Source organism: Corapipo altera, unplaced genomic scaffold (genome assembly GCF_003945725.1).
Source record: "Corapipo altera isolate COAL_440 unplaced genomic scaffold, ASM394572v1 49, whole genome shotgun sequence".
In the NCBI taxonomy this organism is placed as follows: Eukaryota; Metazoa; Chordata; class Aves; order Passeriformes; family Pipridae; genus Corapipo; species Corapipo altera.
The window spans coordinates 1726794-1746761 of NW_020884879.1; the positions used below are offsets into that span (position 1 = coordinate 1726794).

The following is a 19968-nucleotide window of genomic DNA, read 5'->3' on the forward strand; positions in this document are numbered from 1 at the left end:
AGAAGTTTGTCATTGTCGTGTTACACAGATTCAGTTGCTTAGCTTTTACTGAATGTTAATTGCCTTGTAGAAAAAAATTGTTCTTCTAGCTTGTACTTTACATCTTGAGGAGGTGGGGTGATCCTGTAATAAAAGTAAAGGGGAGATAAAACTGGGAAGTTAATGTTACTGCTTTTCCTTACCTCTTTTAAGGAGGAGATACTCTTTGCTAATTAATTAACTCTGGCTTTTAGGGAAGGTATTTTTCTCAAGATCTTCTATTTCTGATGGGTTTGGAAAGAGAGTTTTTTTCGCTGTATTCATATTACAGGAATACATGCTTTATAGACTCTGCAAATTGTTTCTTGAGAAAGTAAACCTCTAATGGACCTAAAGACCTTTCAGACATTTCTAAACCTAATGTGGTTTGCCACACTGCAAGATTCACTGCCTGCTAAGAAAAGACCAAAATGACTTGATTGTGAAAGCCCCCATTAGATTCCCAACAGCTCCACAACATAGTAAAGTGTAAGAGAAGTGTTTGTGCTTATGTTCTCTGAGATTGTTGCTTGAATGTTATTAGCTTTTGTGCTTTGACTGTCAACTCTTAACTTTTACCTGAGCAAAAATCAGATTTATCAACAGAAGATCAACGTAATACAAATTAGAAACTAGCAGCATGTTTCCTAATTCAGTCATTTCTAAATTGTCGTTCGTCACAAACACTTGCTTCGTTTGTCTTCAACTTAATATTTGTGCTGAAGATAATAAGATTTTCCCAAGAATATGAAAGAAACATCCCAGAGAGAATTCTCTATTGAAAAATGTAATTTAAAGGTAGAACTAATTTTTCTCTGTTTGCTTTCAGGGATGCAGAGAGGCTTGAAGAGTTCTATACCAAGAACCAACAGCTCAGAGAACAGCAAAAAGCGCTTCATGACACCATCAAGGTTTTAGAAGACAGGTGGAGTAGTGTTTTCTAGCTTTTGAGTTTGCTGTGTTTTGCTCTTACAGAGTAGCTCTGGATACTTTGCCCGTTGAATTTATTATGTTTTGGTTGTTTTGTTATATTGTTATTTTTGAAGTGCTTAGTTTACTTAGTTCAGTTAAGATAAATAAAATAGAGCAGCTTGGGAGGCAAACAGACATTTTAGGGTGCGTTCTCTTACATCCATTTTTGTAGAGGTAAATTTACATATCAGCCAAGACATAATACAAGTACAAAATCCAAAGGCTATAATATATTGTGAAGCTCATTAAACAACTCATTCGGAAATCTTTCAAATTTGAGGGAATCTTTTTTACCAATTGTCTGTTTTACCTAAATTTAATTACAGGTTCTGTGCTTTGCTTTCTTTTGGGCTTAGTTGTTCTCATTGCCTTTTGACCCATTCTGCCTTTCCCTTATTTGTTCCTGTTTAATCTGGTATAGCAAAACAAAACCAACAGACATGAAATTACAGTGCATTTTTTCATCTTTAAAAGTTATACCTGTTTTGGAACATGTATGTTAAATTTGCTGTTAATAGGCTCTCAGAAGCTTTCTGGGAACAGGACATCATTACGTAATAAATTATTTTCCAACATTCCCTGTTACTTCAAATTTTAGAGCTGTGATACTCAAATTTTGATTTCAACTCTGTTTCTCTGTGAAAGGCTTTAGGAATAAACTTGTAACCGTGCAAGTAATAAACTTTCACACCATGTAATTAAAGGGACACTCATAGTGTGGATGGACTTTTCTAATCCTTTAGCAGAGGAAGAGTTTACATTGCAGAAAACTAAAAGAGTACTTAAAATGATTTAATACAACGAGATTATAATATGTTGTCTATTACACAATTAGATAATATGAAGAGGCATTTCAGTATTTATTCTTTCCATAATTCCACAATATTAGAGTACCAATAAACCAGTATGGCTCTTACTTCCAATATTCAACTGTTTGGAAATTGGAAATTGAAATTGGAAACTTCGTTTGCTTGAGTTTTTTTAATACTTGATGTGGTAGCAGCAGCAGTGCAGAACTGTTGACTGACTGGTTTCTTATTTAGCAGACAAAAGAGAGTCTACTTTTTGCTTTGGTAATACTGTTAGCTTTTATTGTGTACCAGAAATAAATATACTTCAGTTATCACCTATAAAATGAACGTATATTTCATTGCATGAATGAATGTGCCAGGTAAGATGGAGTGATTGTAACAAGTACTTTCTGGTCACAGATGTGCTTTAAACAGCTGATCTAAACCATTAGAGACAGCGAAGTTAATGCCTCACATGACATAAACTTTTGGATCCACTTTAGTTATTGGTGTCTACATAAAAGAAGACATTTGCATGGCATTTGTTACAGAGTGAACTTTGTCCTTTTTATTTGATTGTTTTGCTTAATGACAGTAATATATCCTTCTTAGATAAAGTAATAATACTGAATACTTTCTGAAACACTTACTAAATACTTACTGAAATTGTTTGCTTATTTGTATTTTCTTGAATGAACTTTACTTACAGTGACTGGTAATTTATGTCTGACATTATCCTGACGTCTCACAAAGGCTTTCAGTGGCAAAGAGTAGCATGCTCTACTTTATTTACTAAAGTAATGCATGTTACTTTAGAAGTATCAAGTATTTACAGTCATTTATGCAAATGTTAGTTCATGTACTATTAGGTCATTTGGAAATCTTAAAATATTGCTATGTCAACATATAAACCCACAGTACTTAGTGGCGTTCTGCACAGTTGTCACAAATTTTCTGGTATTCATTGTTCGAAAGGTCTGTTAACGTGGATATCTGCTTCACGTATGGCAATATTTTCTTAACAGAGGGACATTTTTTTCTCAATTTTATTGTAGGTTAAGAGCAGGATTATGTGATCGATGTGCTGTAACTGAAGAACACATGAGAAAGAAGCAGCAAGAGTTTGAAAACATCCGGCAGCAGAATCTCAAACTTATTACTGAGCTTAGTGAGTTTTATCCACAAGTCTGAAGACAAAACATACTATTTTGTAGACTAGCTCTTCATGAATTCCTGTAACTTGATATAATTTATATGTGGTGTGCTTAGTAAACCCAAAAAGTTCAGTCGGGGGATACTTTAACTCTACAGTCTGAAAATATGTAACGTACCAATTACTTACTAGTCATTTGACCCACCTTCTTAGATTGAAGTGCTGATACCGAAAGTGAACTGACGTGGAAAATCTTACTGTGTAAAGTAGCTACTTTAGATAAAATGTGGCTGCTTCTGTTTATTCCTGCAGCTAGAATGACTGATTGCCAGCTTTCCTAAAGAAGCCATGACTTCAAAGCAACTGGTGATCGCAAAGTAGCAAGTTCAGACTAAGTGCCCTGGGTCCAGCTTGTGTCCTGGAGTTAGCTGAACTTGAACTTTAACTGCAGTAAACCCATAACTTTCACATGACCCACGGAAACCACAAAAGAATCTACACCAGGCAGCTTGTAGGCAGCACACTTTGAAATCAGGAAGTAGTACATGTGGGGCAAAATAAACTCTTCTAGGTGACATTCAAGCAGGACACAAATGCATTCATAAAGAGAGTTTGGAAAGATTGGTTGTATGAAGTGCTAAATAATACAGGACAGGATTTTAAAATGTTAGTTGTATCTTTACCATTAATTATTTTGTATTATTTAGTTGTCTTGCTTGATCAAGAGCAAGCAGACTTTCAATGAGATTTAATACATGAGAAATTCCAAATACAAAAGGTAGCTTTTCAATGCTTAATTAAGTTATGGAAATATTATGTTCTGTGCTAATACAAAATACATCAATTTTTCAAGGCTTTTTATTATTGCACATTTGTGTAAAAATATTCTGAATTCTGTGTTTAATGATTGGCTGAACCCTGTTAATCTTTAAATAAAGCTCGGAACCTTAAAAATCAGGGTGAGACCTATTAGGTACAAACCTTCTGGAACACTGTCTGACAGAACAGTAGGATTCTGTGGATTTGGGTTGAGATCTATATGACAACCAGTGGAAAAGGTCAGTCAAAAGTAATCCAGTGGTAAAATACACAAGAACAACAAAATAAGAACAAGAATACAAAAATTAAAGCAAACAGAAAAGTTGGGAGCTAATCACTATGTTAGTTTGAGACAGCATGGAAAAAAGACTGAAGGGTGATGCCATAAGCTTGTGTGAAGCACAGACAGAATGAACTGAAAATTAAGAAAACTAAAATCAAAAAGTTCTGATTAGTCTCTCTTAATTTCCAAAATATTGAACTGATTTTAAAGAAATTCTTGTTGGAGGATTTTTTTCATTCTCTTCAACTAGCTGGTTGCTTCAGTGGCTAAAACCAAATTCTAATTGGTTTATACTTCATGGGTTATCCTCAGTCTAAGGAAGCAATTTTGTCCATGAATTCAAGTGAGCAATTCATTCATATTTACACCACAGTCTCGCTTGTATGTACATGGACAAAAGTAATTAATGAATGTGTAGAACAAATATTATGATCCAGTAATTGTGACACCTTTCCCTTTTCTAACACATCATTTGCAACCTTTTTAATGATTAGCTTGAAACTTCATTTTTGTAAACCATAGAGAGGGTTTCACATTTTACAATTTTACATTTTGTAATTAGTTACAATTACAATTAAAGGACCCGGCAAAATTATGATATTAACATATGTTTGTTGATTTTCTTTTTCTCTTTTTTTGTATAAACTGCAGTGAATGAAAAAAACAACTTACAGGATGAAAATAAAAAGATAACTGAACAGTTCCAGCAATTACAGAAGGAGCTGGAGTAAGTTTTGAGTTGTTTTAGATATTTCCCCCTTTCCCCTATTCCCCAGTAGAAATGTCTGGGAATATAAACATCAGCTTTTAAGTGTTTAAAACTGGTTTCCTTATTTTGATAGATTGTGAAAAGATAGCATTCTGCCACTGTAGCAACATAAACCTAACCTCTTTCTATTGTGCAGATTTTATGTTTTCTCTTAAATGGTCATGTCTTTTTTTAAACCGAGAGAGGTAAATCTGTCATAGGAATTTTTTTGACCTCTGGTCATGGTATATAGCAAAGCCTTATGTCTCGTACTTTTATTCCTCAGTCAACTCTTTATCAATTCTTTCCTTCTTGGTTAAAACTTTAGAAAAGTAGTTTCTTAGAAAATCCCAGGATCTTACAATAAATTTTTAAAATAAACTTACAATAATGTTACAATTTTAAAAGAAAAAAGACCATAGTAAATTTTGAAAGAAAACCATGAAAATGGGAAGCTACGAAGTGACCATCAAATTTTAATTTGAAATGGCAAGAATGTGCCATGTAATGTTGTGGTTAATATGCAAATATGGTGCACTGTGCAAATCAGAGGTAGTGTTCCATTCTTGTTATGATTTGACATCATCTGAAACTTATCTCACTTTTGCATATCTGTGAATAAGTTGTGTACATGCTTGGGGGAAGTGGGGCAGGATTTGTGGACGTGATATGTCAGCCTTTTTATGCACCTAATTTCTTCTTGTCTTTGTCAGAAGGTAGCTTTGGTAGAGAAGTAAAACAACTGGATTTCTATTCAGAGTTAGTGTGGTCCTATTACTTTGTGTTTCTTGGTTTGTCTCCCATCCTTTGCACCTTAATTGTAATTTCTTTTTCTGTATGCATTTAATCTTCTTGGAGTAATGTACTTCATGACCATAGGAGTATTACCTTTTAGTACCAAGTAGGAACAAATTTCTATATCCTTCACAATGTGTAATTGCTGCTCAGTAATGGTTCTTCTATGCAGTGAGAAGATGACTTGAAAAAAATTGGCACCAGGCAGATCCGTCCTAATTCACTGAGTTTGATCTCCAGTCTTGTGGTTTAGCTTTTTGTAAAAATCTTCAGCCAATGTGGGAAAGTTGAGAATGACCAATGTAACGCTAAGTTACTTGCTCTGCATGTTAGGTGGTCATGTAAATGAGTGCAGACTTGAGTGGATAAACAGTAATTAACAAGGATGACCCTTGTGTTTATAATATAGTCACTGCATTTGGATGTTTTGGTTTAACTATAGTCATGTTACTTTATTTAGAAGTAATAACTTAGATCAATATACTATCAATGTGTAGGTGTAAAATAGCAAGTTGTTTCTGGTCCATAACATGAAATCAGATTTTTGCAGTCTTCTGTATTTTGTTACCAAGGTGTAATATTAGAGAAAAAAATGTAAGAATTCTCCATAAAAGTGAAATCAATGAAATTGTAGAAGAATTGTATTATCTGATTCTTTATCAGTTAGGATTTGATTATGTGTGGATGGAAACAGCAAGGAAATTTCTGCTAAAACCTTTTCTGAGGTGTCAGATAATTCCATTGTTCATAATTTATTATGTATTTATGTATATAGCAGCTTTTTCAGTTGATGGTGTTGTTTTGTGATTGTATGTAGGAACTACCTCTTAGTTTGCATGGAACTAACATACTGAAGAATACATTTATAGTAGGTTAATTTGTCATACAAGGCCACACGTGTTAGTAAATTTGAAGAGAACTTTAGCAGCCAACTTAAATTTGCAAAGTAAATAGATGAATGTATTGTTTTACTGTTTGTTTTGATTTGTTTCTTAAGATATTGCTAGTAGATGATACAGTTTTCAAGTGCTTTTTTTTTTTTTTGTAAATCTGCTAGAAAAGAGGAATTACAAAATCACACAGTAGGATTCGTCAGGGCTTCGGAGCATCAAGTGCGTCAATGTTTGTTATTAAGTGTTCTGAGTTAATCACAGTAAAAAAGCCTAAGTGCAGAAACGCTTTTTGTCGTAAGTCAGACAGCTTTTTACAGTTTTCCATTACCTTATTTTATATAAGATCTTGTGGTTCACTTCAATCCAAGCAGAAATATATCAACATTTCCTCTTCTTCCCTTAGATCAAAACCTTATATCCTTCTTTTTATAGTTGGGAAGTGATCTTTTGGCCTGTGTTTTCTCTTGAGAATCGTAAGGAAAAGTGCAACTGCAGAAAGATGACCAAGCAGTTCGAGTTAGATTTCTGTGTACTTTTCTTTTACTGCCTCTTCCATTTCTCACTGCCACCACCACAGAGCAGGTAGCCTCTTATTAATTACTAAACAAAGTGTATTTAAGTTAAAAGATCCAAAATTAACACTTTCTTTGTAGTTATTTCCTTGCTATGTCTAGATACAGTTTTTTGAAAGAAAATACAGTTATTTTTAATGCCAGTTTTTATATACTGACTCTGCAACAGGCTGTTAGAGCTGACAGTTTGAGAGAAGATAAACGCTGCAACTGATTTTCTGTTTTACATTACCTGCTTTACATGCTTTTTACATCAATCTCTGAAGACCTTGTGAATTGGAGGTAACATCAAATGCTCTGGAGAGGGATTGCTTTGAGTGCTGCCCATTGCTATTTAAAATTGTCCAAAAGCTTTTGTTTTGTGTTTAAGAGAGTTAGTATTCTTGGGATGGACTGGGAGAAGAGACACTAATCCATCTGTTTCAGCATTCTTTTCTTAAAGTAGCACATGCTTCAGAGAGCAAGCTATAAACTCTCCAATGCCTATGTTCTTCCAGGGAAAAAGTCTTCCACATTGCAGTAGTTATACGTTGACTTCAAGTGTGAAGAGCTAGGGTTTTATGCTGTTCCTTGGCTTGATGGAGCAATGGTGAATTTGGTTTTAGATATATCTAAAAACCGGCTTGTAATATAACTTTTTTACACTGTGATGCTTTTGAGATGGCTGCATTTCGTAAATGTTGCTTTCTTGGACCATATGATTGTCCTGCTTGCTGAAATGTAAACTCTTCATCTTGCTGACTGGGGATTTTTATTTGACCACTTGATTTGGTCTCCAGGGAGCAAAAGCAGCAAGCAGTGGAATTAGAAGAAGGAATCATTCCAGATTCTCCAGTTCTGACCTCTTCATTTTCTGTGGTTAATCGTATGAGGAGAAAAAAAGAGAATAGGCATATCCGATACACAGAACATGCACACTCAGATTTGGAACTTAGCAACAGTGGTAAGAGTATTGGTTTTGATTTTTTTTTAATTAACTTAAAAATTATCTTAAGGGCTATAGAGAAAGATGATGTATAAATTTGATTGCAAAGGGCAAAAACTAAAAAAAAAAAAAAAATAATCTTGTGCCTTTTTTTGGTTTACCTTTTTCCTTTTTGTGCAATAATACGTGAGTCAGGGGAAAATGTCTTTGGCAGCAACTGTTATGTCAGCAGTATGCTCAGAACTTATCTCAACCTTCTACTTTTCTTTATCCATGAGCAAATGTAACAGTTTTTCAACCTGTATTTCTTCTGTAAGTACAAATTAGCTAAAAAAAAATCTGTTCGGGTTTGCCTTGTGCATGCAGCGATGCCACCACCTAGCGGAGAGGGAAACAAATGTTTTGCCACATTCTGCAATTCCTCTGCAGAATATGCAAATTAAAGTAATTTTACTGAAACTGGTAGATACCTACATGATCTTTCTTCTTCTAGTGCTGATACACCATTTGCATTTGTTTTCTGTCTTAAGTCTAGGAGTATTGTCCACAGTTTATTTCCCGACTTTGTTCTGTAAGTTCTAATGTATTATAACTATGAGAAATATTTTTTGTGAAATAAGGGGGTTTGTGCTTGTATTTTAATGATACACAGGAAATACGATAATCCAGGTGCTCTTATTTTGTTAATCTATCTTCTGGCATAAGAAAAGGTATTTTAAATAATGTATGAGTATATTTAAATAGGAGTCTTGACTAAAAGCCTCTTTTGAAGAATAAAAATAGGACAACAGTGGAGTAAAAAGGGTGAGCTGGTTATTCATAGCCTTTAGTTTGCATTTGAAATTTTTAGTACTGTGAATAATTTCTCCTTTCTAAGCATAGCTATACCTCTCCATTTTCTGAATATAAAAATTGAGCTACTAAATGAATCCAAAGTATAATATGTAAGAAATGGTGTAAATACCTATCACAGTTAATGCCTATGAAAAGCTGTCGGTCATCTGGACAGAAAAGACTACATGGCAGAGTTGCCCATAATTCAGATCTCAGGTTTTCACCTTTTCACTTTATTACGTTAGCTGATGCAGAACATTAGTCCCTTGGATGGTTTACTCTCTAATTGTTTTGTTGCCATATTAACAGGTAAAATAGAGCTTGAATACATATATTTATGTGGTCAGTATAGACGGTGGTGTAATTCTTTGTTAGTATTGTTTTAGGGCTGACTGGCTGGGATCATATTTGTGAGAAAAAGGATTTATATGAAATATTTGTGGCTTTATTCTGAGGTATCATTATGACAAATTATCAGGTGTGCTTAGATTACTGGATCTACTGACATATCAAAACTCATATTCAAGCGCTTTTAAGGTCAGGATCATTGTCTGTATCTACACAAAATTATCACAACAGGATACCTAATTTCACTGAGTGAAAATGTTTCTACATCTCCTAGAGTTTGGAAAAATTCCACTCTTTTCCACACAAGTGAGCAGTAACCATAGAGGAGAGATACTAGTGGCAGACACCTGTGATCCACAACTGTCCCCTGTACCAAGTAAGTGTGTTAATAGATTTAGTTCTAATTCCATTCAAAATAAGGCAAATATATTGTAAAACTGAGGGTTCATCTCTTTAACAAAGAAATGTAAAAAGGTGCAAACCTTTTTAACTAATGACTGTGAGAATTAGCATGGAATCATTCGTTCAGGTCATGGTTGTAGTGGTTGTAGTTCTTGTACTTTCCAATCTTATTAACTTGCCCCAGCTTAGTGGGCTGTGTAATGTTAAACCCCTCAAAGGGAAACTCATCTATTTGTTTTTCTAATAAAAACATAGGAAAAATAATGGTGACTGTCACCAAGGAAATATGCAAGAGAAGCATTTTACTATAAATATACATCACCACTGATCTATGTGCTTTTCTCAGACTATTCCTGCCCTGGACTGGGAGATTGAAAAGCAACTTTTACACTGACTTGTCTTTGTATGTTCATTTTTGGAAGCTATATTCATATTGGAAACATATTTCTCTGTGCTGATACAGCAGTTTGCTCTCATCAGAAATTCTTCTTCTGCCCCCCTCTTCCACTTAGCACTTTCAGATATGATTTTTATCTGATACAGGTCAAACTATTTCCATGAATGCCAGTTTTAATTTGTGAACTTTTTAGTTCTGTGTTTGTACCATTTGTGTGAGTGGAGTAAGAGACTATGAAATATATGTAACTTACTGTGATCTTCTCACAAAGATAAACCAAGAGTGGGAGGATATCCCAATCCAAAGCCATCTTTTAACTTGGCTGCAGTTGTCGCAGAAACTATTGGACTTGGTGTTCAAGAGGAATCTGTAAGTACTATTCCCAAATTTCTTACATAACCAGCTTTTTGGGCCAGTTGTTTTCAAAACCATGTTTTTCCACTTTTGCATTAAGACTCTGCAAAGGTATTCTGAGTTCCAGTAAGCTCACTTTGGTTTGCTTTTGCTTACTCGTTACTGAGTTGCTCTAGCAAGAAGAGATACAACTCAGCTGACTATCTGGGGGTTGGGGAGAAGGGTTGGGACATGGTTCCCACTTTGTATAGAACTTGCAAGTTTTATTAATACAGTGATCTAAACCCTTGGGTCTGCCAAACTCCCTTTGTGCAGTAATCAAGTCTAAGACACTGAAATAGAGTATTAGGTGATGAGACTGTTTGGTGATTCCAGGTCAGATTACTTGATGTTTTTGCTTGGAAACTACCATGAAAATTATAGTATGCAGACTGTTTCTCTGTGTGAGCATTTGAATGATGAATTATTTTCAATTTCCATAAGATTTCTTTAAAGTTGCTGGCCAAAAGTTCATCTCCTAGCTTTTACTATTTTTCATGAAGATTTGAATGTTTCAATTTGAATGGGTCCTCTGAGTATTTGTGTGCAAATCTAGCACATTTCTAGTTTTTAATTCTGATATTTCTAATTTTTAATTCCAGTATCTTCTCACGCTTCCTTTCTTTGTTTTCCTTCACCATCTATAGGAGTCCCAGAGTGTACTGAATCTTCCCCACACTAATACAGTTATGAACCAGGCCCCAGAGAGCATGCAGACTGAAGACTCAAGAAAGCATCCAGCTTCTGAATCAAGAAATGATGACAGCAATTTAGGGTGTGTTTCCACACAGTTATAATAATACTGTTTTAAACAGGCTTATAGGAAGTTCTGGTTTTAGTAGAATTTAAAACCTTAACAGCATTTTGCTTTAAACACATGGAAATAAGTGTTTTCATATCATAGGTGTTTCTTTCAAGTAGATAACATTGGAAGCAAAGAAACTGATAAAATGCAAAACTGTGGACTTTTACTTCATTCACAAACTTCTGATTTGGGCTTTTTGTGTACACAGTCCCTGCCTTCCCAGCTTGTCATTATTGCAAGACATCGTGTGAGGCTCATAACCCTGGGGATAATGGGCCTAAAGCTGGAATAGGAAAATGATCATTAAACTTTTCTGCAGTTTAGGTGTCATACTGATTTAGTGTTGCCCTTCCCACTCTCCTAAGGATGTTGTGGTCTAAACTGAAATTTTTTGGCCCTATTTGTCATCTCAAATGTTTATTTTATTGATGACAGGTAAAAAACAGAGTACCTGAAAGAAGCTTGCACTTTTTTCCTTCACTTGGAGAAGCTTTGAGAATATGTTGTCTTGGTTTTAAGATCTATACAAGAACCTAGATTGGTTGCAATAGCAGTCTTTCTCTCTTTCTTCCTTTTCACTGCACTGAAAGGTAGGGAGTCCTTGGATAGAAGAGATTCCTAGGCAGGCTTAGGTCTGTCCTCTGTTTTCAGTTGAATGTGGAACAGATTTTCACACCATACCAAAATGAAGGGCAAGATCTGTGTTTTGTTTGCCTTTTATAGCTCTTTAATTGCAACAGTACTTACTCCTAGAATAAGTTCCCTTTGGTTTTTCTTTCTGTTTTCAGTTAATACTAGCAACCTGCACAGCTTTATAGCAGATCAGTAATAGGAAACTTAGAATTTCTGTATATCCCTTTCTCTCCTCCCAGCCTGTGTACACCAGAAAAATCTCTCATCTCGCATTGTATTCAGTATTTCAGATCCATCTCAGAACACTCCACCACATGTTGACTGGGATTCTCAGGTAGCTTCTCCTGTTTTTGGAGCTTCTAGCAGTATGAAGAACAACTTAAGTACAGGTCATGCTCCTTGTATTTTAGATTCAGGATTGAAGGCTAATCTCAAAACCAACCTCTTCAACAATCCATCCAGTTCCAGATCTCATAAAAGTAAATCAAAATCTGAAGATGTTGCTTTTGTTGCACCACTGAATCTTGGAACAGAAATCAACTCAGTTATCAGCCAGGCGTCTATCAATAGGCAGATGGTTGTGAAAAAGAATACTAGTGAGGCTGTAACCTGTGTTGGAAACACTTGCACAGCTAAAAATGAGGTGATCAAGAGCGATTTCCTTCTCGTGCACCAGAAGCAGCTAGAAGGCAGGTGTGCTAAGAGAAAGAAAACTGAAGATGATCATGCAGTTAGCTGTGAAAAAACATCTTTCAACAAAGAGAACTCTGTGCCCTTTCGATCAGATGTTCAGCATATTAATGGGGAACATACAGTTGATAAGCCCTTGGATCTGTCCGATCGCTTCTCTGGAGTTCGTTGTCAAGAGAAAAAACAAGGAGGTGAGGAGACATGTAAAAATAGACTGAAACAGGTGACTCTGAATGACATTTTTTCACACCTGGGGAAGCCCATTCCTGAAGGTTTATCGTCCATTCAGAATGCCAACGAGAGCTGTTTGTTCGGTAGAGATTTACAAGAGGAATCGTATGTACAAGAGGCAATGCTGGGAAAAACATTCCCAGATAAGAAAAAACAGATCCAAATGAAAGAAGAAGTTCCTCCCTTCAAATTTGCACCATTGCCAAGTTCTGCAGAGACAGAGGAACTTTTTGGTGATTTACAGGTACACTTTTCTGACTTCTTTTCTGCTCCTTTGAAATACTATATTTAAGTTTTGGGAAATAGTAAAATTGCAATTTGTTGTTAGGTTGCCGGTGGCCACGTACCAAATAGAAGGAAAACAAGGACAGGACATGGAGAGTCTGAACCAGCATCTGTGCTTCAACCAAACCCTTGCAGAGTATCAAAAAGTAAAGTACTGCAAAATGAGCAAGGTAACTTGATGAAAATGTTCCTTTTATTGCTGCCCTACCGCCTCAGCCTGCGCTATGGTTGAGTAGAATGTTTCATATGTTCCTTTCTTCCATTTTAATCACTTGTTCTGCTTCTAACTCAGACTCATTCTATTCAGGACTTCTAAAGATTACCCCCCACATTTACAGTCTGTATCTTCCTGGCATTCTTTTGCCACTGTTTAATAAATATATCGTTGGTATTCAGGTGTACACTCAACAGGCTAGGAATCTTGTTCTTTCTTGTTTGTTTAGCATTGCTATTGTTTAGCAGTGTAATAATAAAAATCTCAGCAAGTTTGGGTTTAAACTTTTTTCAAATGCTTGAAAACTGTACTTAAGTGTAAGGATAAACTATTTAGTTAATATTTTTCATTATTCCTAATGATCTGTTAAAGAAATTTGTACCTTTAGTGATAATAAACATAGGCTGCCATATACTCTTCCTGTATATATACTCTTCCTTGTATCTTCTTTCCTATTAAATGTTCTCAGTCTGAAAACTGATTTTTTGAACTAGGATTGTAAAATCAAGGCTTCTGTACTCCCTAGGTGAGCTATTACACTGCCTACTTTATTTAGAAATACTTGCATTAGAATTTAAAACATATCTGTCACTAGTTGGTGTGGCTGTGTAGCTTGGAATCTAAATATTCTCTTCACAGACAAATCAAGAGATGTCTTTGGAACAACACCCAGACACTTCTATACTCTTTTCTTACACTTCTGTGCTTTTTTCTTAGACCTGACTCATTGATCTAATGTAAGTAGCAAGCCAGCTAGGGAAGGCACCCCCTAGATGTATTGTTTGTGGACAGAAGGACTGGTGGGTGAAGTGATGGTCGGGACCATCTTGAGCACAACAGTCACAAAATGATAGTTTTCAGTTCTCAGAGAAGTAAGGAGTCGGGGGTAGCAGAACTGCCACTTTTGACTTTTGGAGGGGAGACTTTCACCTGTTTAGGATACTGGTTGACAGTTTTCCGTTAGGAGGGAGTCCTGAAGGGTAGAGGAGTCCAGGAAGTCTGGACATTCTTCAAGAAGGAAATCTTTAGGGCCCAGGAGCAGGCTGTCCTGATGTGCTGAAAGATGAGCTGGTGAGAAGGAAGACCAACCTGACTGAACATTGCCTGGAACTCAGGGATTAAAAAAGAGAGTTTATGACCCTTTGGAAGAAGGGGCAAGCAACTCAGGATGACGGGAGGACTACAAGGATGTTGTGAGGTTACACAGAAAGAAAATTAGAATGACCAAAACCAACTAGAGCTTAATCTGGCTACTGCTGTAAAAGACAATAAAAAATGTTTCTAGAAATCCATCAGCAGCAAAAGGAGGGCTAAGGAGAATCTCCATTCTTTATTGAATGCAGGGGGAATCATAGTGGCAAAGGTTGAAGAAGGGTCTGAGTTACTTAATGCCATCTTTGCCTCTGTCTTTAATAGTAAGATGAGTTGTTCTCAGGGTACCCAGTCCCCTGCACTGGAAGACAGGGAAAGGGAGCAGAATGAAGCCCCCATAATCCAAGGAGAAAGGGTCAGCAACCTGCTGCATTACTGAGACACACAAGTCTATGAGGCATCCACACCTGCTTAGTGGATGAGGGAAAGACTGAGGATGTTTACCTGGACTTCAGCAAAGCCTTTGATGTTGTTTCCCACAGCATTCTCCTAGAGAAACTGAGTGCTTATGGCTTGGACAGGTGTACTCTTAACTGCGTAAAAAACTGTCTAGATGGCCAGGCCCAGAGGGTGGTGGCAAATGGAGTTACATCCAGCTGGTGGCTGGTCACCAGTGATGTTCCCCAGGACTCAGTGTTGGGGCCAGTCCTGTTTAATGTCTTTATCAATGGCCTGGATGAGGGTATCAAGTGCAGCCTGAGTCAGTTTACAGACAGCTCGAGTTGTGTGGAAGTGTGATCTGCTGGAGAGTAGGAAGGATCTGCAGAGGGATCTGGATGGATGGGCTGAGGCCAATGGTATAAGCCACTTGGTCTGTTCAACCTGGAGAAGAGGAGACTGAGGGGAGACCTCATCGTAGTCTACAACTTCCTCATGAGGTGAGGAGGAGGGGCAGGCACTGATCTCATCTCTGTGGTGACCAGTGGCAAGACCTGAGGCAATGACCTGAAGCTGTGTCATGGGAGGTTTAGGTTGGATATTAGCCTAGAGGGTGGTTGGGCTCCCTAGGAAGTGGTTACAGCACCAAGCCTGACAGAGTTCAAGAAGCATTTGGATGATACTCTCAGGCACATGTTGTGACTCTTGTGGATGGTCCTGCGCAGGGCCAGGAGCTAGACTCGATGATCCTTGTGAGTCCCTTCCAACTCAGCATATTCTGTGATTCTGTGAAGGCCAAGTGCCAGGTTCTCCACTTGGGTCACAACAGCCCCATGTAACATTGCTACAGGCTGGGGGAAGGGTGGCTGGAAAGCTGCCTGGTGGAAGAGGACCTGGGGTGCTGGTCAACAGCCATCTGAACAATGAGGTGGCTGTGTGCCCAGGTGGCCAAAAAGGTCTGTGTCAGAACTACTGTGGCCAGCAGGACCAGGGCTGTCACTCTGCACTGGTGGCTATCACTCTGTCACTCTGCACTGATGAAGCTGCACCTCAAATCCTGTATTGAGTTTTGGACCACTCACTAAAAGAAAGACATTGAGGTGCAGGAGCATGTCCAGAGAAGGCAATGGAGCTGGTGAAGGGGATGGAGCACAAGTCTTATGAGGAGCACCTGAGGGAACAGGGATTGTTTGGCCTGGAGAAAAGGAGGCTTTGGACAGACCTTATCGCTCTCTACAACTACTTGTAAGGAGGTTATAGACAGGTGGAGGTCACCTACTTCTTCCAAGTAACCAGATAGGACAAGAGGAAATGGCCTCATTTTGCGCAAGGGGTGGTTTGAATTGGATATTAGGAGTAACTTCCTCACTGAGGGGGTTGTCAGGCATTGGAATGGGTTGCCCAGGGAATTGGTGAGTTCACCATCTCTGGAAGTGTTCAAAAAACTTGTGGATGTGGTACTTAAGAACTTGGTTTAGTGGTGGACTTGGCAGTGCTGGCTTAATGGTTGGACTCAATGATCTTCGAGGTCTTTTCCAACCTAAACAATTCTATGAGCCTATGAATGTCTTCTATGCATTATCAATACTACCTGACAGAGGATTTACCTGCAAGTGTATTTTATGTATTATATGCCTCATACAAACCCAAAGGTGTAGTGTGCTTCCTGAATATGACAAAAAAACTTAAAAGATCTATTTCTGACTCTTCAGACAAAATACGATTTACACCAAATGAGCCTGTTGGAGAAAAATAATCCCTAAACCCATAGATGAATTGATAAAAGGGAAGCCGATGTAAATTACACACTATAGGGTGCTGCTGGCAGACTTTGATTCTGTTTGTCTTTTTTTTCCTCATATTCTCTGCATCCAGACCTGAAAGATAAACCCTCTTTAGAAAACTTACAGTGGAGCGTAGACCCAGGAGCTGACCTTTCACAGTACAAAATGGACATTACTGTGATTGATACCAAGGTAAACTTTTGTAACAAGTCTGCATGTTCTGTGATGTTGAAAAACCTGAAAAACTATCATGAACATTGTTCTGGGCAGACCAAACCCATTTTCTACCAAAATTCTAAGTTCATCTCATTTAATATTTGTTTGCACACCTGAAATGTTTGTTTTTGCGTAGTACACTACAGTTATCCTACAACATTTCCACTGTCTAGTTGATAAACTCAGCAGACATATACTCCATATGAAACTGATGTTTTTGGAGGTGGTTTTGAGTTTCTTTTAAGACAAAAAATATTCTAAATCACATTATTTTTCCTGTGAAAATGTTCAGTGTGATACATCTGTGATATCTCTTTATGTTAAGTGATAGAAAATGTGCCAATAATGACTGTTATCTTTCACTGAGTTGAGTGCAACTTGGTTATTAAGATCTCTGAGAATTTTAATGAAGTCTGCTTGTTTTGTCTCTCTCACTTAAAGACTATCTTAAAATCTATTAATTTGTCCAGTCTTTCATTTCTGTATGTTTCAATGTTACTTTTTATCTTTGGAGAGTTTAACATGAAATTTTTTTAAGGCATTTCTTGCCCATCAAATAAATGCTTCACACTTGAATTTCAAAACATGTTATTCTTTACATAGATTTTATATCTTTATCATGCAGACATTACTGTGGGGGAAAAAAAGGGTGTCCAAAAAGAAGCCAGTAATTGCTATGAAAGTGTTTCAGAATACACAGAACTGACACTGACTACACCAGTTGCATCTGAAGGCCATTGTCATTTTTGCTTTTTTTAGGGTGATTCTCAGAGCAAAGTCGGAGGGGAAGTTGTTGATATGGATTACACATATGTTAGTGATAGTGTGCTATTAAAAATGAAAAATCAAGAGCAAAATCAGGAAAGCAGTCCAAGTAAGACTTTTTTCTTCCCCTTTGGTTTGCTGCTTTTTGTGGTGTGTGGGGCGTTGTTTTGTTGTTTTTTTTTTTGGTTGGGTTTTGGGGTGTTTTTTGTTGGGTTGTTGTTTGGAGGTTTTTTTTGAGAAGGGAAGAGTGAATGGCATTTTTTCCCTGTATGACTATATAGTAAGAAATGTTTTACAGTAAAAAACTGCTGATGTATTTTTATAGGTTGCACAGATCAGTCTGGTTGTGGATTTTGAGGTTTTTTTTTTAAGATTAAGAAAATGGTAGGATTTATGCCAAGAGAGCCAGTTCATTTATAGTGCTCAAAGAGTTAAATACTTAACCATGTAACAGCTCTGCTCTCACCTGCAACAGTCACTCTTGTAACAAGCAGCTTTGGAAGTTTACTATGTCATCATACTAGACTTTCTGTGGAAAGACTAAATGTTACTTCTTTTGATACACATTCAATCAAAATGCACTTTCTTGACTAAAATCATGGAGAGGCTGATTTGGATGTTCACTGTACTTTTTATAATAGGAGGAGAAATAACAGAGATGTTTGATCGGACAACCCATGAAGAATATGAATCCTACCTACCAGAAGATAGTCCTTCTGCATGTGATGAAAAAGAAACTCTTCATGATGAAGAGCGGGATAAGGGAATAACAGTAGCAAGCAAGAAACTAAAGAGTGCGATATGATTTGATTTTGTCTTTATTAGACTAGTTAAACTGCAAAAGTTGATTTGAAATCAGGCTCTGTTCTCTAGGAACAAATATGCCAAGTAAACCATCGGTTGTTTTTTCATATATTCATGTGAAAATTGATTAATTGTAAGGACATAAGATAAACCAATATGATAATTATTTCACTAGTTCGTTTATACAGTCACCACCCAAATGTGGGATGTGTAATGGAAGTTGGCAGAACAGCAGGACAGCAAAGTGACTCTTAGAGCAAACAGAATCACAGAATATGCTGAGTTGGAAGGGACCCACAAGGATCATCAATCCAACTTAGCCCTGCACAAGATCATCCCAAAGAGTCATACTAGTTTTTGGCTACAGATTAATTACTTCCTTTCTTCTCCCTATCCCAGGTTCTATCAAAGATTTTACAGTATTTTGTATTTTAAGCAACCTTCCCTTTAATATTCTGCTTGTCTTTTTTACTTGTCTTGCTACTGTTTTCCTGCTACTCCAGGAAGGTTTTTTGATTGTCAGTTCAGTCAATTCTATATTGTTTTTAGTACATACTTGAATCTGTTATCTCAGACTGAATGTACATGACGAGGTTTTATTGGTTTTAGTTGGTTAATAATTTTACAGAAGTTTTCCCAGGCAGTTTTCTGTTAACCTTATATGATATGTAACTTTTTGTTTTGCATGTATATGTACAGAGCATGAGGATAAACAAGATAAAGCCAAACAGAAAGCTTTTGTGGAGCCATATTTCAAAAGTGATGAAAGGTAATTTAATTTGTTCTGTATAGACATTCTAAGGCTCTTTATATTCTCCCTATAGGGAGCTTGTTCCTCCATAAAATCAACATGTTTGTTATATATTAGCAGTTGAAGATGCACAGGCAAAAGATCTACTTAATTAGATAAAAACCTTAGATAAAAGCTGGGGTAGGGGAAAAAAAGTAACCATGTTGAGATGCCTATCATATTTGCTGAAGAGAAGGTAGTGCCTGTTCTGCTTTTTATAATTTATGAAACACAGTGTTTTGTAATCCATGTGGTTTCTTACAGGCATGTGGTCATGTATGAGTTTAAGAGCCAAGAACCTATAGGTTGCTTGTACAAATAAAAATCTTTCCTTCTCTGATATTTTTGCCCCTTGCTCTGCACAATAAATGAATAATGTTCAACAACTGTGCCTCTTAGTGCCTCCTCTATTTGCTGCCTGTATAATCATCACTGGAAGTCTGTGTCTTTATTTCATAATGATACCAAGCCCTTCAGTTAGCTTGTTTTGTTTTTCACTTTGGTGTATGTTTTCTTTGTAGAGGAAAACTTGTTTAGTGTTTTGTGAGCAGATAAGTTGAAAAGAATCTGTTCTGGTCTTAAACCCCCACATATGTTCCTCTCATGGAAATCAGTGCAAGCACAACTCAGGCAAAAATAAATACTCTGCAGAACAATTTCTATCTAATAATTACTTTCACACAATGAAAAGCCATAATAATGAGACATACATCTCTGGTTATGTAAAAGATCGTATTACATTTAAAAACTTTTATTTATAAAAATAGTCCTATTCAGCTATGAAATACAATCTGATTTGGGTTTTGCAGGCATTATCTGATATTTTTTTTCCTTGATTCTCCATCATTATGTTCTAAAAAACAGAAATTTCCAGTTAT

At 36.7% G+C, this 19968-nt stretch overlaps 1 protein-coding gene across 6 annotated transcripts in view; it reads left to right on the forward strand.

Annotated features, from left to right (window-relative positions):
• The window catches only part of RBBP8 (RB binding protein 8, endonuclease), a 43918-nt gene that overhangs the window by 16396 nt on the left and 7554 nt on the right, over positions 1–19968 (forward strand). For 5 of the 6 annotated variants that reach the window (XM_027638746.1, XM_027638748.1, XM_027638745.1 and 2 more), the window contains exons 4-16: positions 848–943; positions 2837–2949; positions 4688–4763; positions 7824–7987; positions 9426–9527; positions 10222–10319; positions 10991–11118; positions 12064–12946; positions 13031–13157; positions 16607–16707; positions 17491–17605; positions 18138–18290; positions 19000–19069. In XM_027638746.1, coding sequence (XP_027494547.1) covers positions 848–943; positions 2837–2949; positions 4688–4763; positions 7824–7987; positions 9426–9527; positions 10222–10319; positions 10991–11118; positions 12064–12946; positions 13031–13157; positions 16607–16707; positions 17491–17605; positions 18138–18290; positions 19000–19069 — 2226 coding nt within the window. Of the gene's footprint in view, positions 1–847; positions 944–2836; positions 2950–3005; positions 3993–4687; positions 4764–7823; positions 7988–9425; positions 9528–10221; positions 10320–10990; positions 11119–12063; positions 12947–13030; positions 13158–16606; positions 16708–17490; positions 17606–18137; positions 18291–18999; positions 19070–19968 lie in introns of those variants that run through there. The other variant, XM_027638749.1, reaches the window with a different exon arrangement.